The sequence below is a fragment of the Rhinolophus sinicus genome, chromosome 4 (assembly GCF_057876585.1).
Source record: "Rhinolophus sinicus isolate RSI-liver-muscle chromosome 4, RSI-T2T, whole genome shotgun sequence".
In the NCBI taxonomy this organism is placed as follows: domain Eukaryota; kingdom Metazoa; phylum Chordata; class Mammalia; order Chiroptera; family Rhinolophidae; genus Rhinolophus; species Rhinolophus sinicus.
The window spans coordinates 16,540,224-16,561,505 of record NC_142504.1 but is presented as its reverse complement, the minus strand read 5'-3'; the positions used below and the strand labels follow the sequence as shown (position 1 = coordinate 16,561,505).

General features: G+C 36.2%; 1 protein-coding gene and 1 pseudogene across 8 annotated transcripts in view; both read left to right on the top strand.

The window, feature by feature from the left end:
- The window catches only part of PALS2 (protein associated with LIN7 2, MAGUK p55 family member), a 126,664-nt gene that overhangs the window by 54,633 nt on the left and 50,749 nt on the right, over positions 1-21,282 (top strand). For 4 of the 8 annotated variants that reach the window (XM_074340868.2, XM_074340869.2, XM_074340872.2 and 1 more), the window contains one exon: positions 15,862-15,983. In XM_074340868.2, coding sequence (XP_074196969.1) covers positions 15,862-15,983 — 122 coding nt within the window. The remainder of the gene's footprint in view (positions 1-15,861; positions 15,984-21,282) is intronic. The other 4 variants (XM_074340874.2, XM_074340870.2, XM_074340871.2 and 1 more) reach the window with 1 other exon arrangement.
- Positions 9,516-11,530, top strand: LOC141573092 (coenzyme Q-binding protein COQ10 homolog B, mitochondrial pseudogene; annotated as a pseudogene).

Genomic DNA, 21,282 nt, shown 5'->3' with positions numbered 1-21,282 from the left:
TGCAAGAGGTTTGGTGAACCTTAAATGGAATGAGAAGCCCAATGAAATTCATGCCCAGACACATCATAATCAAACTGTTGATAAAAAGACAAAGAAAAAAATACTGAAAAACAAAAAAACAAAACCCATTAATGACTATTTGAATGACTGTGTATTTCTCATGAGAGACTATAGTGGCCAGAAGGAAGTAAGACAATGTTTGAAATATGTTGGGGGTAAAGGGGTAGGGGATTGTCAATCCAGAATTCAGAACCTGTACCCCTCCCCCCTTTTTTGAGAAGACTTCTTTCTGAAAGCATTGCATGTGATAGAAAATTGTTTCTAAGAAGTAAGATTCCCAGAAATTTACACTAACTGCTTTTGCAAGGCACTTCGTTTATAATAGGAATATCGATAAGTTCACCAAAAATGGTAATTTACTTTTCCTTTTTGAATTAAACTTGTCATCAGAAGATGACAAGGTGCAAAGCAGTCAGTTAAGATGATTACATTAGAAAAGCCCAACCATTTTAATTTTTTTTTAAAAACAATGTTTTCAAGTTAAAAAATTGTAATTAAATTCCTGTTAATGAGATTCATTTTTCATTGATACCGAATTAGCAGTAGTCACAAGAGAAATGGCTGAAGAGATTATGAGTTGCAGAATATTAGATGAAACAGAATATTTAGCATTTATATATTTTTAATAGATTAGTCATTTAATTTTATTGTATAACCTTATGAGTTGTATCAGTGTCATTTTTTAGAGTAAGGAAATAAATGTGTGGTTAGATTTTTTTTTAAAGTGCTATATTGGAAAAAATGAAATTAGAATTTAGTTCTCACTATTTTGCTGCACATGTTCTCAGCATTTATGATAATCTATGATACATCTTTATGAGGCAATTTATTATTATAACAAACAATAAAATGAGGACCTTTTGATGGAAATGTACTTGATATAACCTGATTAAAGGACAATTTGATTTCTGTCGATTGAAAAACCATATCCTTTGATCTAGCAATTCTACTCTTAGTATTTACTTACTAATGATACATACATAAATATATATGTGTGTATATATAGATACATAGATTCTATTTGTAACCGTGATTATAACTGCAAAAAATAGAGGACAGACTAAATAAATTTTGGTGCATCCATATTATAAAGTATTAGATATATTGAAAAGAATGAGCTCTAATATGGAAAGATCACCAGGTTATTTTATTAATAAAACAATCACATGCATGTAATTAAAAAGAATATATTCAAATGCAGGCAAAAATTTTGTCTGAAAGGCCAGAAAGGAAATGTCTTTGGAGGAGGAGATAAATATTTCAATATCATTAGATTTTCTTATCCTACATATGTGCACATATACACATATTAGTATGTATATAAGTGTGTGAGGTATAATGACTTTTTAAAAATAACATGTAAAGTTTTTTTATCTCACTTGACATTTTTACTCCAGTATCTTCTGGTATTCAATATTACCAATAATAAATGGTATAGAAGTCTGATTATTGTTCCTTTTTTTTTCCAATTCTTTTTTTAATAGGGGAATATTGGAAACTGTGTTTTTCCAGGACCCATCAGCTCCAAGTCAAGTTGTTTTCAGTCTAGTTGTGGAGGGCGCAGCTCAGCTCCAAGTCAAGTCATTGTTTTTGAATCTAGTGGAGGGCACAACTCACTGGCCCATGTGGGACTCGAACCGGCGACCTTGGTGTTATGAGTATTGCACTCTAATCATTGAGCAAACCGACTGCCCTGATTATTATTCCTTTTGCATAACTCTTTTCTTTCTGGAAATCTCCATTTTCTCCCCTGTTAGTCCTCAACATTTTGAAGTTTCATTTAGATGTGTCCAGATCTGGGTCTTTTTCATTCAATCTGCTCTGCACTTGGGAAGCCTTTTATTCTGAAGTTCTGTTTGTGTTTAAAACTCAGGGACATTTTCTTCTATTATTACTGCAACTCTTTCCTCCCCATCTTGTCTCTGACCTTGTCTTATGAAACTCCTGGTAGGCACTGTTAGATTTGGTCTATATGTTTTCAGTTTTCTCATATTTTTCATTTTTTTGTTCTGCATTTGGGAGTTTACTTTGACTTGATTTTCCTGATGAGCAGTTTCAACCTTGTTTTATCTCTTTGTGGCTTGATTTTTTTTTTTTTTTTTTTTTTTTTTAAGGAGACGATAATATTTTTAATTGCCAAGAAGTTTTTCTTATTCTCGGGTTGCTCCATTTTCTCCCTCTCAGTGGCAATAGCTTCTCACATATCTCTGGGAATGCTAATAAAAGTAAATTTTTTAAGTTCTGTTTTCAGCACCATCTGTCCCCTCACCCCCAGTTTAGTTTGTTCAGCTATGTCCACAGTCACTGATATTTTCTTCAAGTGTCTGGTGATCTCGAATGGTTGGTTTATATTTATAAATGACGGAGTAGGTTGGTTAATCCAGAGTATATATCTGGTGAGGATTTCCTCTGTAGTTTTGTATGCCGTCTCCCCCCACCTCGAATGGGAGGGAACCAGTAGGCACTGAGTAAACGGTGAACCTGTTTTCAAGCAGGGTTTTCCTTCAGATTTGTGGGCAAAGAGCTGGTGAGCAAGCTGGGAACCCCCTCAAAATAGCTAAATTAAGAAGGAGGAATTTACCCTGGTGATAGACTGTATGAATATCAGTTTAATGCTTTAAGTTGGAAGAACAGAAGGGGAGGAGGTGGTACCACCCCTAGAGTGTTAAGAAATGTGGTAAGGGGTTTCTGGGGGGAGGGGGTGTCATAATAACTGTGGAACACTACGGGCATTTTGGTGGAGAACAATCCTGTGCAAAAACAAATTTTTGCTCCCCAAATGCCAATAGTTTTCTATTTTAGAAACATTGCTTTAGTTAGTGTGTTCACTCTCGTATAGTCTCCTTTCCTTTACCCCCCGCCCACTATAGTGTCTGTTTTGAAGAAACAGATTTACTTCAGCCTCTGCACTCCTTTGTTTAGGCCCCACCATCTATGTTAGGAACCTTTCCCACGCAAAACAAACACCCACTGTCTCTGGAAAGAAATTTGTGGTGTTTCAGTCAAAAAGTGGCTCTTGTGAATGGGGTTCCTTAATTGCCCCGAAGGGCTGCCTCTCCAGTGTGCCTGCCCTTTTGTTGACTCCACGCTTAGACTTGTTTTAGGAATGCTTTGGGAAATACAGCTTCACATTTTGTTTTAAGGCTCTAAATACGGATCATGCATTCAAGATTTTCAGTAAGATGAGCTCAGTTTGGTTATTTCCACTGGTGTCTCCCTACTTTCCCATCTTCTTATCATCCCACCACCCTCATCAAAGAAAGTTAACATTTTCCTCCTTTCCTGTACTCACTCCATGTTAATAATGCACTGGGAAGTATTGTTCTGGGAATTTCCCATGTATTATTTAGCAGCAACCACCCTGTGAGATAGATATTATTGTCGTTCCCCACTTAACAGATGGAAGAAACTGACTTGGGAGGTGAAGACATTGAGTCGGGTTTTTAGGACTAGTTACATGGCAGAGTCCAGGCCCTTAAATATTGTGTTGTATCACCTGATTCCTTCATAGCATTTTTTTCAGTGTGCTTTATACACTTGATTACACATTTTCATCTATTCTATTAGATTGAGGTTTTGGAGGAAAGATAGTGTGTCTCTATTCTCTCCAACACCTACTACTGTGCCTGGACTATAAATGCTCAGTTAATGTTGATTAAATTAGCTCAGTGCATTCAAAATTTTATTTTTCTTCTTTGATTCAATATATCCAAATTAGGATTTCAAGATACTAGTTTGAGAGCTAGAGTACTGACAGCATAAAGTCATTTTATAGAAAACAGTTGTTTTATTAACTTAATAGTTTACATGAACTCAGCTGTCTTGATCAAATCAGTTTTGTGAAATAGTGTCAAAATTTAACCTTAAAGAAACCTGACTCGATCCACATTTCAGTAGGTATTTTTCTGTATCATTTCATGGAAAGGTATTTTTAAAAAGAATCCTGCTGCTCTATTGCAAATACATTAGAAGTACCAAATGACTTTTAGGTACCTCCCTTAAAATTATACTTAAATCTTTCCAAATGCACACAGAATGAGATTTTGTTTCTTAGTTCCTATACTCTGTAAATTATGCAGCATTTTTCTAGTGAAATAATTGTTATTTTATCTATGAAATATAAGAGCAGGAGTAATTTTTATCATCTTATGAAAACTTAATTTACCTATCATATTTTCAATGGGGAATTCAGTTTGTTGGACTGAGTGGGGGTGAATATACCACCAAATGTTAAGTGGCAGAATCCAGGCGCTTTACTATGCTATATAAAATGTGGTCACAAAAGAATTTTTAATATTAAAATAGGCTCTAGTCATAATTTATTAAGAGTAATTTAATTACTTATGTTTCTAAAACTGGGTAGAAATGCTTCTGTAAAGCAATTCCATAAGACTTTTGGAACAGAAGATAGGTGGGTAAATACTCATTAAATTTGCCTTCCATACTGAACTAGAAAGTTAGAAATATATTTATATGTAAGAAGTATTACTGTAAAAGTTCGCCATTTTAGTGGGTTAAACATTGAAAGATACCACTTCCTTCTTTTTGGCTTGTTGTACAATTTGTGGAAAGTTGATAACTTGAAGATTACTGCTTTGTAAACTATACCACATTTTGCTGATTTCAAGTATTAGAGATATTTTATTTACAAATAACAGTATCTAAATAAACTGTTTACAATAAATTAAACTATTCTTGATTTTGGTAACTGAACAATGTTACGTTTTTGTGACTGGACCTGTATTGTTGAGAACTTGTGATGTCTGTACCAGACCTTGGGCTAGATGGGAATATGGGTTATGAACAAGACAGGTATGATTTCTGTGCCCATCAGAGTTAGATTTACAAAAAAAATTATACATTAAATAATTACCAAAATATTTAATTATAGGCTTGTCAGAGTTATAAAGTATAGAATATTATGAAAATATACAAAAGGTGCCGAAAAATGTATACACATTTTAAGAAATGAAAACACTGTATTAAAATTGTAATACTGAATATATACCGATAACACAAGATGAATACAATTCATGTGTATACACTTTTTTGGCACCACCAGTATATTGGGAGCCTTCATCCTGATTGAGTCAGCCAGAGACATCGATATTCTGCTCCTGAAGGATGTGTGTGAATTAAGCACACAAAGGTGGTTATGTATATGTGGTAGGAAGTGGTCGGAGGACTTCGCATCAGGACAGAGGAAAGACGGGTCTGACTAAAGGTACAAAAGGGGGTGCAGGTTGAGTCTAGCAATGTAGTAAAAGGCTTACAGGCCATAAATTTCTATTTCAATAATTGTGTGTTTGTGTGTGGCTTTTGTGGTTGTCTGGGCGAGAAATGGTTTTGGCTAGGACTCATGAGGGTGGTGATGGAAGGAAATTGTTGGATTCCACTAACATTTTAGCAGGTAGAATCTTCTGCTTCCTTTGCAGTAGATTATGCTCTAAGTTAGTTTCTCTTCCTATTTCAGACTTTTGAATATTTTTGCTATTTTTTTTGTCCATTTTTTTTCTCTTTAGCCATTCTCCTTGTTCTCGTAGTAGGGTGTGTTTTTTTTGTTTGTTTTTTAACCTTTATTAATACTTTGCTGCTGTTTTAATAGAGATTCTGAAGGGAAATCTAACACATTTAGTTGGACCTTACTGTCACTGATTAAATTAGAATATATTAAATCCTATTTAGCTACGGTACTGTTTCAAGATTTGTCTGTTGCTGTGTCAATGTTGCACCATTTTAATTGATAGTGTTTTATTCGTGATAGTACAGGTACCCCCTTTATATTTATGCTTTTTTTCTAAATATATTGGCTAGTTTTATATATTTTTTGTTTTACATAATTTTATTAATAACTTTACCAAAAAATCCTGTTGCGATTTCTATTAGTATTTATTCCTTTTTTTTTTAAAGTGATTTGGAGACAATTGACATTTTTATAGTGTTAAATTGTCTTACTCCAACATGATCTCTTCATTTATTTTTTTTTTAATATCCTTTGGTATATTTTATAAATTTTCTCATATCTGAACATTTTTATTTTAGCCTTATTCCTTATTTGTAGATTTTGTTGCTGTTGTGAATGGGATCTCTTTTTCCCCCAATGATGTTTTCTAATTGGTTATTACCCTTATTTAGGAAAACTTTTGATTTTTCTGTATTGCTCGTATATTTAGTCACTTAACCAAATTCTTGTAACTTTAATAATTTTCAACTGAGACTTTTCTAAGTAGATAGTTATCTATAGTTTTTAAAAATGTGAAGTCTTACTACTAATTGATTAAAACTATCAATATAGGTTTGAAAAGTAGTGATGTTAGTGGGCATTCTTATCTTGTCCCCGACTTTATGGTAAAGCTTCTAACATTCTCCATTAACTATGATACTTCATATAGATTCTGGTATAAAATGACTGGTTTCCTTCTATTCTTACTATAGTAAGATTTTCCCTTAGGACTGGGTTTGAATTTTATTTGGTTTATTTGAAGCTTTGAGACGATTGTGGGGTTTTTTCTTATACTGTGAAAACATATAAAATTACATTATGTATTTCTTAATGTTAAACCATCTTTTCATTACTAGGATAAACTGTACTTGGCTATTAATTGTTATTTTTAAAGACATTGTCAGATTCAGTTTGCTGGTATGTTTAAGATATTTGCATATATGCTCATAAGTGAGTTTAGTATATAATTTTCTTTTTAAATTGAATTTTGAAATCCACATAGACGTCTTTTGGTCTTTTCTATTTTATTTTAAAAACATGAATTATTTTTCTTGAAGGCTTGATAGAATATATTCTTAAATCTGTTCAGGACTAATGTCTTTATAAAAGGGTAGATCTTTGAAAACCTTTTCAATTTCTTCTATTATGAACTATTTCCATTTTTACCTCTTTCTCCTAAAGTTTAGTAATTGACATTTTCTGAGAAAATCTCTATTTGTCTGGATTTTAAAATAAAATTGTTCATTGTATTCCCTTTTTAAATCTTCTTTATGCCTGCAGTTATTTTCTCATTGTATTCCTAATGTTACTTGTGTCTTCTCTTTTCTTAATCAGACTAGCCAAATATTTGTCTTTTATTGGTCTTTTGAAAAAGCTAGCTTATTGATCGAATCTATGATTTTTTAAATTGATTTCTGCTTTCTCTTTTATTCTGTTTTTTTTTTTTCCAATTTCTGAATTTCGCGTTACCATGTCAATTATAGTGTGTAAATTTTATTTTTTCATGATCCACAGCAGTTTTCTCATAGTTTCCCTCTCATTACTCTTTTCTAGTGGGAGAATTCTTCAGTTTGATCTTCCTGCACATTACAATTTAATCCTTTTTTTTAAATCTCTTTTGCTTTTTTTTTCTTCCCCCACCTGACCCCAAAGTAATTCTGTTTCTTTGGCGGCTAATGTTTCTGGTTGTTGAATTTGGTTAGTCACATTCATCCTGCTCCTTTTTACAAGTGTTTTGTGATTTCTTGATTTGTTCATATTTGTAACTGAAGTATCTAGATTAAATATATTAATTTTTCTCTAGCTCAAATCAGAATCCAATTTATATATCATTGAATCTGGCTTCTAATTAAAGGGTCCATTCTCTAGTGATTATGACAGGGGAGTGGACATTGCTAAAAATTTACCTTCTGAGTTTGGGGACTTTCCTTTCTTCCCAGAATCTTGGAGTAAATCAGGACACTTCCCTGCTTCTCTGGCTCCTACCCAACTTTGCAACGTTCTCAGTGCAGAGAGCTTCCTATTTCATATATTAAGCTTTTAGATACACTGGAGTTGCCTTGTGGTTCTCCATGTCTGAGTAATTATTGTAGATTTAAATTATATTTTAATATTTTATGTGGTTAATTTTCTCTCATGTCATATATTTTCTTTGTTTTTTCACATGTTTAGGATAATTTGGTTAAAAAGAATTGTATTTTTTTAGTAGTTTATGTTGTTAGATAACTAATTTATAAAGTCAGACCAGTGGATCGACTTGTTGGGGGACCGCTTCCTTCATACTGTCCCACTGCATCCTAATGGGATATGCCAGGGGTCAGAACATTATCATTTTATTCACAACAGAGTGAGGAATGAAAGTGTTAGGACAGATCCTTGCATAGCAGGGAAATTGTGTTCATGTGTTAACGTCCTAGTTTAATGGGGGCAGCAGGGTAAGGGGTTGCGCGTACACCCACCGCCTCACGCAGCCTTCCCACCAGTCCCGCTGTCCTCCCACCAGTCAGCTCTGCGAGGCCCCAAACCCAAACAATTCCCACTCAGCCACGTACAAAGGAGAGGAGATGGAAGACACCAAGTCTCTTCACCCCAGCTCGCACCTTTGGGATTAAATAGCCAGGAGCAGGCCAGGTGAACTATGACCAAAACCAAGTGAGGATTTTTAAAGAAGCCTTGACAAGAACATTAAGAATAACATCTGAATTCAACTCCAAAAAAAAGTGCTACCAGGGAGAAATAAAGTCTTAGCAGACTTTATGTGAAACTGTTTCTAAGAAAGGCCTGGGGCTGAGACTGTAGTGTGAGCTCTCAGAGCTCTGGCCTCTGGGGCCTCGGCTGGTGCGGCCGGGACCTACGGAGCGGGACGCCCCGGGGCTGCACGGCAAGCGCACTGCGGGCCTGGGGCTCAGTGCTCAGCGAGAGCCCTGCAGCTCGTCACGGCTCTCCCCCGTGCAGTCAGCAGTTGTCCTGCAGCTCCTCAGTGCCAGGAGGTGCTGGGAAAGCTTGCTCTTCTGACTGGAGGGGAGGTATGTTACCCGAAGCCTGCTGGGGAGACGTCAGGAGACTGGCTTAGTCTGCGGCCGCCGACTGGCACTGTCGCGGAGGCTGCCCACTTCGCGCGTGGCCCCCAGTGGCCGGCTCCCGCAGCGCCTCCTGGTACAGGCGCGTGCCCCACAGCGGCTGTCCGCCGTCCAGCCGGCGTGAGTGAGCTCCCGGCACACACCCTTGCGGGCGGTTCTAGCGTTTGGAAGATCCAGCAGTAGGAGCAGCAGTTCTTGCCCGTTAAGGACGGGGATGCCAGCCTTCAGCTTGAAACGGGGTCTTAGAGGCACGGACGGCACCCAGAGCTCGTCCCTGGTACAGATCGGTGTAGCAGTTCCTGGTCCCCTGCTTCCAGCTGGCGCAGACTCGCGTCATCCTCCGCGAGGAGCCAGGGTTCTTACTTGACCTACTGAAGCCTGAATAGTCGAACGAGAATCCGCCTCGTCATTCAAGTCTTTGAGGGCATGTGTCCCACAGGGTCACGAGGTCTCCTTCAAGATTTCATTGAAAAGCACGTAATTTGCTTCTTCACAGAAATAAATAGTAGCACAAATACCAGGTTGCTTTTGACCTTGGCCAGCACAGCGTTCCCCGTTCCCTGGGGACAGCCAGGTACTGCGGGCGTCGTGGCCTCCCGTCCTAGGCAGGACGTCCTCCGTCGTGCCCTTGGCCTGCCTCGTGAGCCCGGGTTCCCTGGCGCTCGCCGGTCATTTCCTTACTGGGGAGACCGAGCCAGACCTGGCTATGCGGGGGCCTGTTGTATGTGCATTAGACGTCTACGGAAATGTACAGACTAGCTTGGGAATGTTTGGCAAGTTGGTAATGTTCAAGATTACCTTTCCAGGACATGGGATATTGACAAACTTACCAGTTTTTAATTAAATTTCATATAATAAAGACTCAAACAACTTACGAAGATCTTCAGGATAACCAAGGGTATATTTCACAATCTCCACCACTTTTCTTCCCATTTAATTAATTCAGCACAATTATAAAAATTTAAGCACCTTAGGAACCAATGTAGAAGATACATCTTTTAATACAGGAGATGTTCATGGCAGCTTGGATTGGTCAGAGGGCCCTGAGAAATGTGGTCTCGGACTCGGGATGTTGTCCCGAGTTGGCGGCAGCAGCTGGAGCCCCCATTTTGGTTCAGGGGCCTGCGCGGAACATGAGACATTTGGCTTCCCGTCGTGGTATACGGATGAGCCCGACTCTTCCAGTACATACCTCAGTTTTGCCTAAGGAGATATATGCAAGAACTTTCTTCAAAATTGCTGCACCATTAACAAAAGAAAATATTCAGAGTGGAGAATTATAGGATGCTCTAGGCAGGAAATGTCTGAGTTCTATCAGGAATGAAGGAGTACAAGCATTTTCCTTTATGCAAACAATCAGATATAGTATCAGAGAGATCTGGATGCTGCAAAATACGATTAGAAGTTGGGTTTCCACTCTATATTGCAGCGCTATTCTTCGGTAGTAACCATGGCGAGACCGCACTTGGAAAGGCACTCGGTACCCGTGGGAAGCTTTTCAATCGCTTGGAGACTGTTTGGCATTTTAGCCCAAGTCTTCCTGGTTACCCAAGAACTCGTACCTTGTATTTTTCAATTTCTTTTGAATTTTGCTCACTTCTACACTCTCAGCTTGCCACATTATTTTTTGATGAAGTTGTAAAGCAGATGGTAGCTGCCTTTGAAAGAAGAGTATGTAAGCTGTATGTATGGTCCGGAAACATATACCTCGGCAATTAATGCTTCATCAAGTTCATCAAACGTAAAGGGAAAAAAGAACTGGGACTGGTCACCTACTTGTAACTTCAGTTTATTGACTTTTAAAATGTGCCTTTGTCATTTGCTTTCAGAAGTCAGAAAGCATTTGTTCAACCCAGCTTTGATTGTAAATCTGCACCATTGAAAATTTGCACGTGGGATATGGAACCATGGATACATAGAATTCAGTCAAGTGTAATTCAAAGTAATGTGTACAATAGAATATTTATAATAATGGGATGTCATAACTATTACTAGAACACTGGCACCACTCTTTTGAGCAGAAACTGAAACTAAATTTAAACCTTTTAGTAAGTTGAGATACCTAGTATGTATTATTTTAACCATATCATGTTTAAGTTATTAAATTCAGACTATTTATAACTTATTGTCATTGGACCTGCCTCATGGGTTAGGATATTTGAGTAATCATCAGATACTTACAGTAAAAACTTTGACTTAAAAATACTGTTAATGAAGTTCTCTGGCACGTTTATTATTTTGAAATTGTTCTTGTGGGTAGTGGTAGATAATTCAAAACTATAGTGAGGTTAGCTCCCTGATAAACAATGAATATTTTTTTGGTGTGAATGGTCCAGAGCTTTAAGCTACTTTTCTTATAGTTTGCAATCCTCTCCCAGGTATTCAATAATGCTGATTGTGCGTCAAATTATGTCTACAATAATGGGCAACAGATAAAGATAAGTTAGTTAATATGTCTCCAGCACCATACATTCCTATTTTCTATTTATTGCATGTACTCACTTTCAATAATGTATTTCAAACTGATATTTTTGTAAATAAATCAATGTAAAGACTGAAATGGTAACTTAATAAAGTTAATTTGTTTTAAAAAGTAAATAAATAAAAACCTTTAATACAACTGGAAATTTGAACACCAGCTACTGTATTTCCCTGAAAATAAGACCCAACTGGAAATTTGAACACCAGCTACTGTATTTCCCCGAAAATAAGACCTAACCGGAAAATAAGCCCTAGCATGATTTTTGAGGATGACGTCCCCTGAACATAAGCCCTAATGTGTCTTTTGGAGCAAACCTTAATGTAAGACCCGATCTTATTTTCAGGGAAGCACGGTAGATATTTGATGATATTAAGGACTTATTGTTACTTTGTTAGGTGTGCTAGCATTTTGGTTATGTTGTTTCAAAAGACTCCTGATCCTTTAGCCATATACACTGAAGTATATCTGGGATTTGCTTCAAAGTTACCTAAGATGAGAAGTATATAGGGGTACGTAATAAGATTGCCATAAGTTGCTAATTGTTGGAGCTGATAATATTGGGTTCATTATATTATTTTGTCTCCTATTGTGTATATTTTTAAATTTACATAATAAAAGTTAATAAAAATAAAGGCAAATACAGAATGTCAAAGGAAAGAAAAAAGTAATTAGGAGAAGTAGAGCTTAGTAAATTTATAGCCACAGGGTGAAAATACTTCTAGATTATTGATTGTATTGTTTCCTACCGACTTAAAGGTACATATTGGACCTCAAGCAAAATTATGAAGTTGCCTTTGTTTGTATTCTTTATTTCCTTGTGTCTTCCTTCTGTCGTCTTTCTTCATCTTAACCCAATACTGGTTTACCTTCTTGCTTTAAGGGCACATTTTTCTCCTGTTCACCTCTTTACTTCCAGAATTGTCACTCTTTTACATATACAGAGTAGGAGACCTAGATAATGATGAATTTATCTAGATTTAACGTACAAGAAAAGATTACTTGGGGAGAGAGTTCAGTGGAAGAAGTCAGGGAATAGATCTAATAGAGTGTTAGAAAATTGTTTGGGCATTTGAAAAAATTGCTGATAGAACTGAAAAGTTTGTTGGAACGTTTGGAAAATAACTTGTAAGAGTCCCATATGAAAAGCACTAACTGTTGATTTTATAAAAATTGCCACTACAGGGCTACAATAATCAAAACAGCATGGTATTGGCAGAAAAACAGACACATAGACCAATGGAATAGAATTGAGAACCCAGAAATAAAACCACATAAATATGTACAGATAATTTTTGACAAAGACGCAAAAAACATGCAATGGAGAAAAGACAGCCTCTTCAATAAATGGTGCTGGGAGAATTGGAAAGCCACGTGCAAAAGAATGAAACTGGACTGCTATCTGTCACCATGTACCAAAATTAATTCAAAATGGATCAAAGACTTAAGCATAAGACCTGACACAATAAACTGCAAAGAAGAAAACATAGGTACTAAACTTATAGACGTTGGGTTCAAAGAGCATTTTATGAATTTGACTCCAAAGGCAAGGGAAGTAAAAGCTAAAATAAACAAATGGGACTATATGAAACTTAAAAGCTTCTGCACAGCAAAGAAACCATCGACAAAATAAAGAGGCCACCAACTGAATGGGAGAAGATTTTTGCAAACAGTGCCTCCGATAAGGGGCTAATATCCAAAATATACAAGGAACTCATGCAACTCAACAACAAAAAAACAAACAACCCAATTGAAAAATGGGCAGAGGACCTGAAGAGACATTTCTCCAAAGAGGACATACAAATGGCAAATAGACATATAAAAAAATGCTCAACATCACTAATCATCAGAGAAATGCAAATAAAAACCACAATGAGATATCACCTCACCCCAGTCAGAATGGCTATCATCAACAAGACAAATAGTAACAAGTGTTGGAGAGGCTGTGGGGAAAAAGGAACCCTCATACACTGTTGGTGGGAATGCGGACTGGTGCAGCCACTATGGAAGGCAGTGTGGAGGTTCCTCAAAAAATTATGAGTAGAATTACCACATTACCAGCAATCCCTCTCCTAGGTATCTACCCAAAAAATCTGAAAACATTTATCCATAAAGACAAGTGTGCTCCAATGTTCATTGCAGCTTTATTTACGGTGGCCAAGACATGGAAACAACCAAAATGTCCTTCGATAGATGAATGGATAAAGAAGTTGTGGTATATATACACAATGGAATACTATTCGGCGGTAAGAAAAGATGAAATAGTACTATTTGTGACAACATGGATGGATCTTGAGATTATAATGCTTAGCGAGATAAGTCAGACAGAAAAAGCAGAGAATCATATGATTTCACTGATACGTGGTATATAAACCAAAAACAGCAAAAGAACAAGACAGACAAATGAGAAACAGAAACTCATAGACACAGACAATAGTTTGTTACCAGAGGGTTGGGGGGTGGGAGATGAGGGTAAGGGGGATCAAATATATGGTGATGGAAGGAGAACCGACTCTGGGTGGTGAACACACAATGGGATTTATAGATGATGTAATACAGAATTGTACACCTGAAATCTAGGTAATTTTACTAACAATTGTCACCCCAATAAATTTAAAAAAGAAAATTGCCAGTGTGGAGATAGGGGAAAGTAAAAGCTTAACCCTCTAGTATTCTAACAGAAAATAAACAGGTATTTCTAAAGATATGTCTAAAGTGGGTAAATCAAAAAGTAGCAACAATAGCATACATTTAGAAATAAAGACATGATTAAAAGAAGCGACAAATTCCAAGTAGTTACTTCTGGACAACAGGGTAAGTTGGGAGAGGGGCAGAGTATGGAACAGAGAACTGCTGTATTTCATTTAATAAAAATAGAAAATGAATATAAAAACAACTGTGATATTAGTAGACTTATTCTAAAAAAATACCAAGAGGAGATAAAACTAATAAAATTAATCTAAGTAATTATTAAATTGAATGAAATGGGGGTCCAGCTTCACTCTTGCATATGTATATCCAGTTGTCCCAGTACCATTTGTTAAAAAGACTGTTCTTTCCTCCATTGAATTGTCTTCACCCTTGTTGAAAATCAATTGACCATAAATTTATGGATTATTTCTCGTATAATTTTAGTTATAGGTCTATCTTTATGCAAGTACCACACAGTCTTGATTACTGTAGCTTTTTAGTCACTTTTGAAATTAAGTGGGGTTTTCCAGCTTTGTTGCTTTTGGAGATTGGCTATTCTGGCTCCTCTGCATTGCTCATGCATGAATTTTAGGATCAGCTTGTCAGTTTCTGCAAAAAGGAGGAGGGCAGCTAAGATTTTAATAGGGATTACATTAAATCTGTGGATCAATTTGGTGAATATCACCATGAATATGGGATATCTTTCTATTTATGGAAGTCTTCTTTCAATGATGTTTTATAGTTTCAGTGTACAAATCTTGCATTTCTTTTGTGACATTATTTCTAATTTAATGTTTTTGATGCTGTTGTAAGAGGAATTATTTTCTTAATTTCATTTTCAGATTGTTCATTGCCTTTTCTTTTTCTTGCCTAACTGCCTTGTTTACGTAGAACCTCCAGTACAGTGTTGAGTAGCAGTGGCGCAAGTACACGTCCTTGCCTTGTTCCTGATCTTCTGGAAAGCATTCCGTCTTTTACCATTAGGTTTGATGTCAGCTATGGAATTTTTTCATAGAAGCCCTTCATCAAGTTGAGGAAATTTCCCTTCTGTACCTAGTTTGTTGAATGAATGTTTTTATCATGAAAGGATAATGGATTTTGTCAAATGCTTTCTTTGTGCCTTTTGAGATATCGTGTGTTTTTTTGTTGTTTTTGTGCTATTAATACAGTATATTACATTGATAGATTTTCATATGTTGATGAACCACTCTTACATTCCTGGGATAAATTGTACTTTGTCATTGTGTACAATTCTTTTCATATGTTGCTGGATTCAGTTTGCTAGTCTTTTACTAAAGATTGTTGCATCTTCATTTATAAAGGATATTGGCTGTAATTTTTTCTGATGTCTTTGTCTGCATTTGGTATGAGGATCTCATAGAATAGTTGGGAAGTGTTCCCAATACTTTGTGAAGTATTGGTTTTAATTCTTTAATGTTTGATAGAATTCACCAGTGAAACCATCTGGTTCGTTTGTGAGAAGTTTTCTTGATTACTAATTCAATTTCTTTACTTTTTATAGATCTATTAAAATTTCAAATTTTTTCTTGAGTAAAGTTTTTTAATTTGAAAAATACAAAGCAAATGTAAGTTTGTAAGTAAGTATAAGGTAATCTGATAAAGCCCAAATGGCATATAAAAAACCTGTCCTGCTACCAATTCATGGGAAGTAAATTTGAAACTTACACTATTTAACAATTCAGTTTTTTAAAGTATGATTTTTCAAGAATGTTGTTAATGCCTTTTTATTTGAATTCGAATCGTATTTCACAATGAATGGCTTGGAATTCAAGGTTGTTTTCTTTTTTCTTTTATTGCTTTTATCACAGCAGCAATGCAGCAAGTGTTGGATAACCTTACGGAGCTGCCCTCATCTACAGGAGCAGAAGAAATAGACCTAATTTTCCTCAAGGGGATTATGGAGAATCCTATTGTAAAATCACTTGCTAAGGTATACTGGTTTATTCATAAGATTACCAAGTTATTTTTAAAATTGTTTTTGCAGAGGTCTTTTCACATCTTACTGTTTTAGAACCTGGTTGATATGCCTTATGCTTAGTTAGCAAATAATGACACAACATAATGAAATCTTACTGTACACCAAAGTTAGACCATTTTTGCCTTTTCTATGCTGACTTTAAATAAAGGATGAAATGACTCTTAGTTTTAACCTAACACAGTTAAAGTTTTAGGGAAATCATAACCAAACAGTTGTGTTATAACAGGACGTGTGAAAAAGATCCTGGTCTTATCTCCACTTTCAACAGCAAGGTACTGAGTTTGTTATACCATGTACCTGTTTTTCATTTTAGTTCTTGACTTCCTATGTCTAACACTTCCTGAAATCTTGTTTTCTCTTAGCTAACCCTGATATTTTAAGTCTGTTTCCATAATCAGCTGTTTAGTAATCTTAGCTCATCCATAAATATAACTGTTTTTGGTCCAGTTTTATTTCACTTATACTATGCCCTGCAATAATTTTTAAAAGCATCACTAAAGCTTAGTGTATTAATTACTTCACAACCCTGCTGTCCCCTTCTTTAACATTCCCCCAAATGATTCTTGCTTTGAAAAACCTATGCCCCATGTGCTCTCTGACCTTTTTTTCACAGAGCCATTTTGTCTGTTCCAGAGTGTTGATTTCACCCTCTCCTGTGATCATTTTTTAGCCATAGTCTATTACTTGTTTTCTTTTCAGACTGCTGAAAAATCATACCTTTTGCAAAGTTTCCCATTGGTAAGAATGAATTAATAATGCAGATTCTTCATTTTATTCACAAACTTAATCATTCGGAGATCATATGATACAGGATCTGGTCAAGATTAAAGAGGGAGTGGGGGAAGGTGAAGGAGAAGAAAAAAGATCACATGGTATAAAGGCTTTGGCTCCTACATAGAACTAATCCACTTGCAGATAACCCAACTGAAATTTTTATTTTTGTAATAAAAACAATTTAAAAAAAATTTTAAGTTACACCTGACATTCAATATTCTATTAATTTCAGGTATACAGTATAGTGGTTAGACATTTATATAACTTACGAAGTGATTCCCCCTGATAAGTCTAGTACCACTCCCACCCCCCACCCCCGATATTTTTATAATTTTTTATTTCCCTCTATCCAAAGTTTATTACATAGTTTTTTCCTTTAATTATAATATCTAGGATATGATTTACTTTCAGATTCAAGCTTTTTGTCATAAATATAATTCGCTGTATTATGTTGAGAAAAAGTAATAGCTTCAGGGTCTGTTGAAATTCATAGAGGCTGTTTAAGCCTTTATTAAATGGCTCACCCTGAGCTCTTGTTAAAAATAGTTTTTGACTCTTCCCTTCATGTTAAGTTGTCAGTTTATTGTGAATGTATCTATTACACCTCTGTCGCCATATTCATTTAATGTATAGCTTTTGATCTGTAGGTTTAGAAACTAGATAATATTATATAAGGCATCTTAAAATGTGCTTATAGTTTACAGAGGTCTTTAAAATACATGACACAGGTATGCCTCGGAGATATTGCAGATTCTGTTCCAGATCACAGCAATAAAGCAAATACTGCACTAGACCAAGTCATGCAAATTTTTTGGTTTCCCAGTGCATAGAAAAGTTATGTTTATACCATACTGTAGTCTATTAAGTGTGCAGTAGCATTATATCTAAAAAGCAGTGAACTTACCTGAATTTAAATATACTTTATTGCTAAAAAAAAAATTGCCTACCATCATCTGAGCCTTCAGCAAGTCAAACTCTCTTTGCTGGTGGAGGGTCTTGCCCTAGTGTTGGTGTCTGCTGACTGATCAAGGTGGTGGTTGCTGAAAGGTGGGGTGGCTGTGGCAATTTCTTAACAGAAAACAACAATGAAGTTTGCTACTTCGATTGACTCTTCCTTTAGTGAACAATTTCTCTGTAGCAGGCGATGCTTTTTGATAGCATTTCCCCACAGTAGAACTTCCTTCAAAATTGGAGTCAGTCCTCAAACCCTGCTGCTGCCGTATCAACCAAGCTTATATACTGTTCTAATTCCTTTGTTGTCGTTTCAGCAGTCTTCACAGCACCCTCACCAGGAGTAGACTGCATCCTAAGAAATCACCACTTTCTTTGTGCATCTTTAAGAAGCAGTTCCTCATTCATTAAAGTTTATCATGAGACTATAGCAATTCAGTCACATTTTCAGGCCCCACTTCTAATTCCAGTTCTCTTGATATTTTCACCACATCTGTAGTTACTTCATCCACGAAAGTCTTGAACCCCTCAGAGTCATCCATGAGAACTGGAATCCAGTTCTTTCAAACTCCTCTTAATGTTGATATTTTGACCTCGTTCCATAAATCACAAATATTCTTTTCCTTTTTTTTATTTTATTAAAGTTTCGTGGGGGTGACAATGGTTAGTAAAGTTGCATAGGTTTCAGGTGTATAATCCTGTAACATATCATCTATGTATCACATTGTGTGCTCACCACCCAGAGTCAGTTCTCCTTCTATCACCATATATTTGGCCCCGTTTATCCATATCCCCTGCACCCTTGGCTCTGGTAACCACTAAACTATTTTCTGTTTCCATGAGTTTTTGTTTGTTTCTTTGTTTGTCTTGTTCCTTTGTTGTTTTCAGTTTTATATCCCACATATCAGTGAAATCGTATGGTTCTCCACTTTTTCTGTTTGATTTATTTCGCTCAGCGTTACAATCTCAGAATCCTATTCTGCCATAGGAAAAGATGAAATAGTGCCATTTGCGACAACATGAATCACAAATATTCTTAATGGCATCTAGAATGATGATCTCTCCCAGAAGGTTTTCAATTTTCTTTGCCCAGATCCATTAGAGGAATCACTGTCTATGGTAGCTATAGCCTTATGGAATGCATTTCTTAAATGATAAGACTAGAAAGTAAAAATTACTCTTTGATCCATGGGCTGCAGCATAGATATGGTGTTGACAGCATGAAAACAACATTAACCTCATTGTATGTCTCTGTCAGAGCTCTTGGGCGACCATGTGCATTGTCAATGAGCAGTAATAATTTAAAAGGAATCTTTTTTACTGACCAAATCTCAGCAGTGGGCTTAAAATATTCAGTAAACCATGTTGTAAACAGATGTGCTGTCATCCAGGCTTTGTTGTTCCACTTAGAGAGCACAGGCCCAGTAAACCTAGCATAGTTCTTAAGGGCCGTAGGAGTTTCAGACTGTATATAAGCATTGGCTTCAACTTAAAGTCACCAGCTGCATTAGCTCCTAGCAAGAGAGTCAGCCTGTCCCTTGAAGCTTTGAAGCCAGGCATTAACTTTTCCTCTCTAGCTGTGAAAGTCCTAGATGGCTTCCAATATAAGGCTGTTTTATCTACATTAAAAATCAGCTGTGTAGTGTAATCTGTTGTTTAGTTTAGCCACCTTCATTAGTACTCTTAACTAGATCTGGATAACTTGCTGCAGCTTTTACATCACCACTGCTGACTCACTTTGCACTTCGTGTTATGAAGATGGCTTCTTTTTTAAAACCTAATGACCTAACCTCTGTTAGCTTCAAACTTTTCTTCTGCAGCTTCCTCACTTCTCTCAGCCTTCATAGAATTTAAGAGAGTTAGGGCCTTGCTCTGGAATAGTCTTTGGCTGAAGGGATGTTGTGGCTGATTTGATCTTCTATATCCAGACCACTAAACCTTTCTCCCTGTCAGCAGTAGGGCTATTTCACTTTCTTATCATTTGAGTGTTTACTGGAGTAGCACTACTAGTTTCCTTTAAGAGCTTTTTGTTTGCATCCACAACTTGGCTGTTTGGTACAACAGGCCTAATTTCCAGCCTGTCTCAGCCTAAGCTTTAGTGCCTTCCTCACTAAGTGTAATCATTTCTAACTTTTTATTTGAAGTGAGAGAAGTGTGACTCTTCCTTTCACTTGAACACTTAGAGGACATTGTAGAATTATTAATTGGCCTGATTTCAGTATTATTGTGTCTCAGGGAGTAGAGAGGCCCAAGGGGAAGGAGAGAGATGGGGGAAATGCTGGTTGGTGGAGCAGTCAGAGCACACACATTTATCAATTAGAGTCACCATCTTATGTTTCCTGGTGAGGTTTGTGGTGCCCCCAAAACAATTACAGTAATAACATCAAAGATAACTGCTCAGAGATCACCATAACAAATTTAGGAATAATGAAGAAGTTTGAAATGTGGTGAGAATTACCAAAATGTGACACAAAGACACAAAGTGAGCAAATGCTGTTGGAAAAATGGTACTGATGGACTTGCTTGACACAGGGTTGCCACAACCCTTCAATTTGTAAAAAATATAATATCTGTGAAGTGCAGTAAAGCCAGTGCAATAAAACGAGGTATGTCTGTACATACGAACATACATAAATAAGGGATTGGAAGGCTCCATACTCTTAACGTGCTTATTCTCCACAAACTGAACTGTAGATTCAGTGTAACCCCTGTCAGAATTTCGGGACCTAGACTAGCCTCCACAATTTTGAAAAAGAACAAAATGGATGTCTTCCACCCCCTGATTTCAAGGATTACAGTGACCCCAGGAATGAAGAGAATGTAATACTGGCAGATAGAGCAGTGGCACAAAGTAAAGTCCAGAAAGAGACCAACATGTATATGGCCAGTTGATTTTTATTAATAGTGCCATGGTAATTAAATGAAGAAATGCTAGTCTTTTCAATAAGTGTTGCTAGAATAATTGAATATTTATATGCAAAAAACCCCCAAAACATCATGTTTTTCCTCATACTGTATGCAAAAATTAGCTCAAAATAGATTATAGATCTAAATTGTAAGAGGTAAGACTATAAAACTTCTAAAAGAACACATAGGGAAAAACTCTGACTCTGGGTTAGAGAAAAACCTTTTAGGTAAGATATAAAAAGCATGAAGCTTAATTAAAAATTTGATTAGAATTTTATCCAAGTTAAAAACTTTTCCTCTTCAAAAGACACCATTATGAAAATGAAAAGGCAAGCTATAGCCTGGAGAAAATATTAGCAAAGCATATATCCTAAAAGAAGCTGCTCATTTGTTGCCAGTATCAATTAAAAATGGTACAACTCCTTCATACTACGTATAGCTCTAAGAGTGGCTCAGCAGTGTCATTTAGAAGCTTCTCTGAGTACCTTGAGATATAATTTATCTAATCTAAGAGTTTGAACTCCTTTTGGTTGACTGGATGATTTTTGACAAGTTCTTTACTCATTAGAGAATTCAATTCTAATTTACTTATACTTATTTCATCCATTTTTTTGTTCAG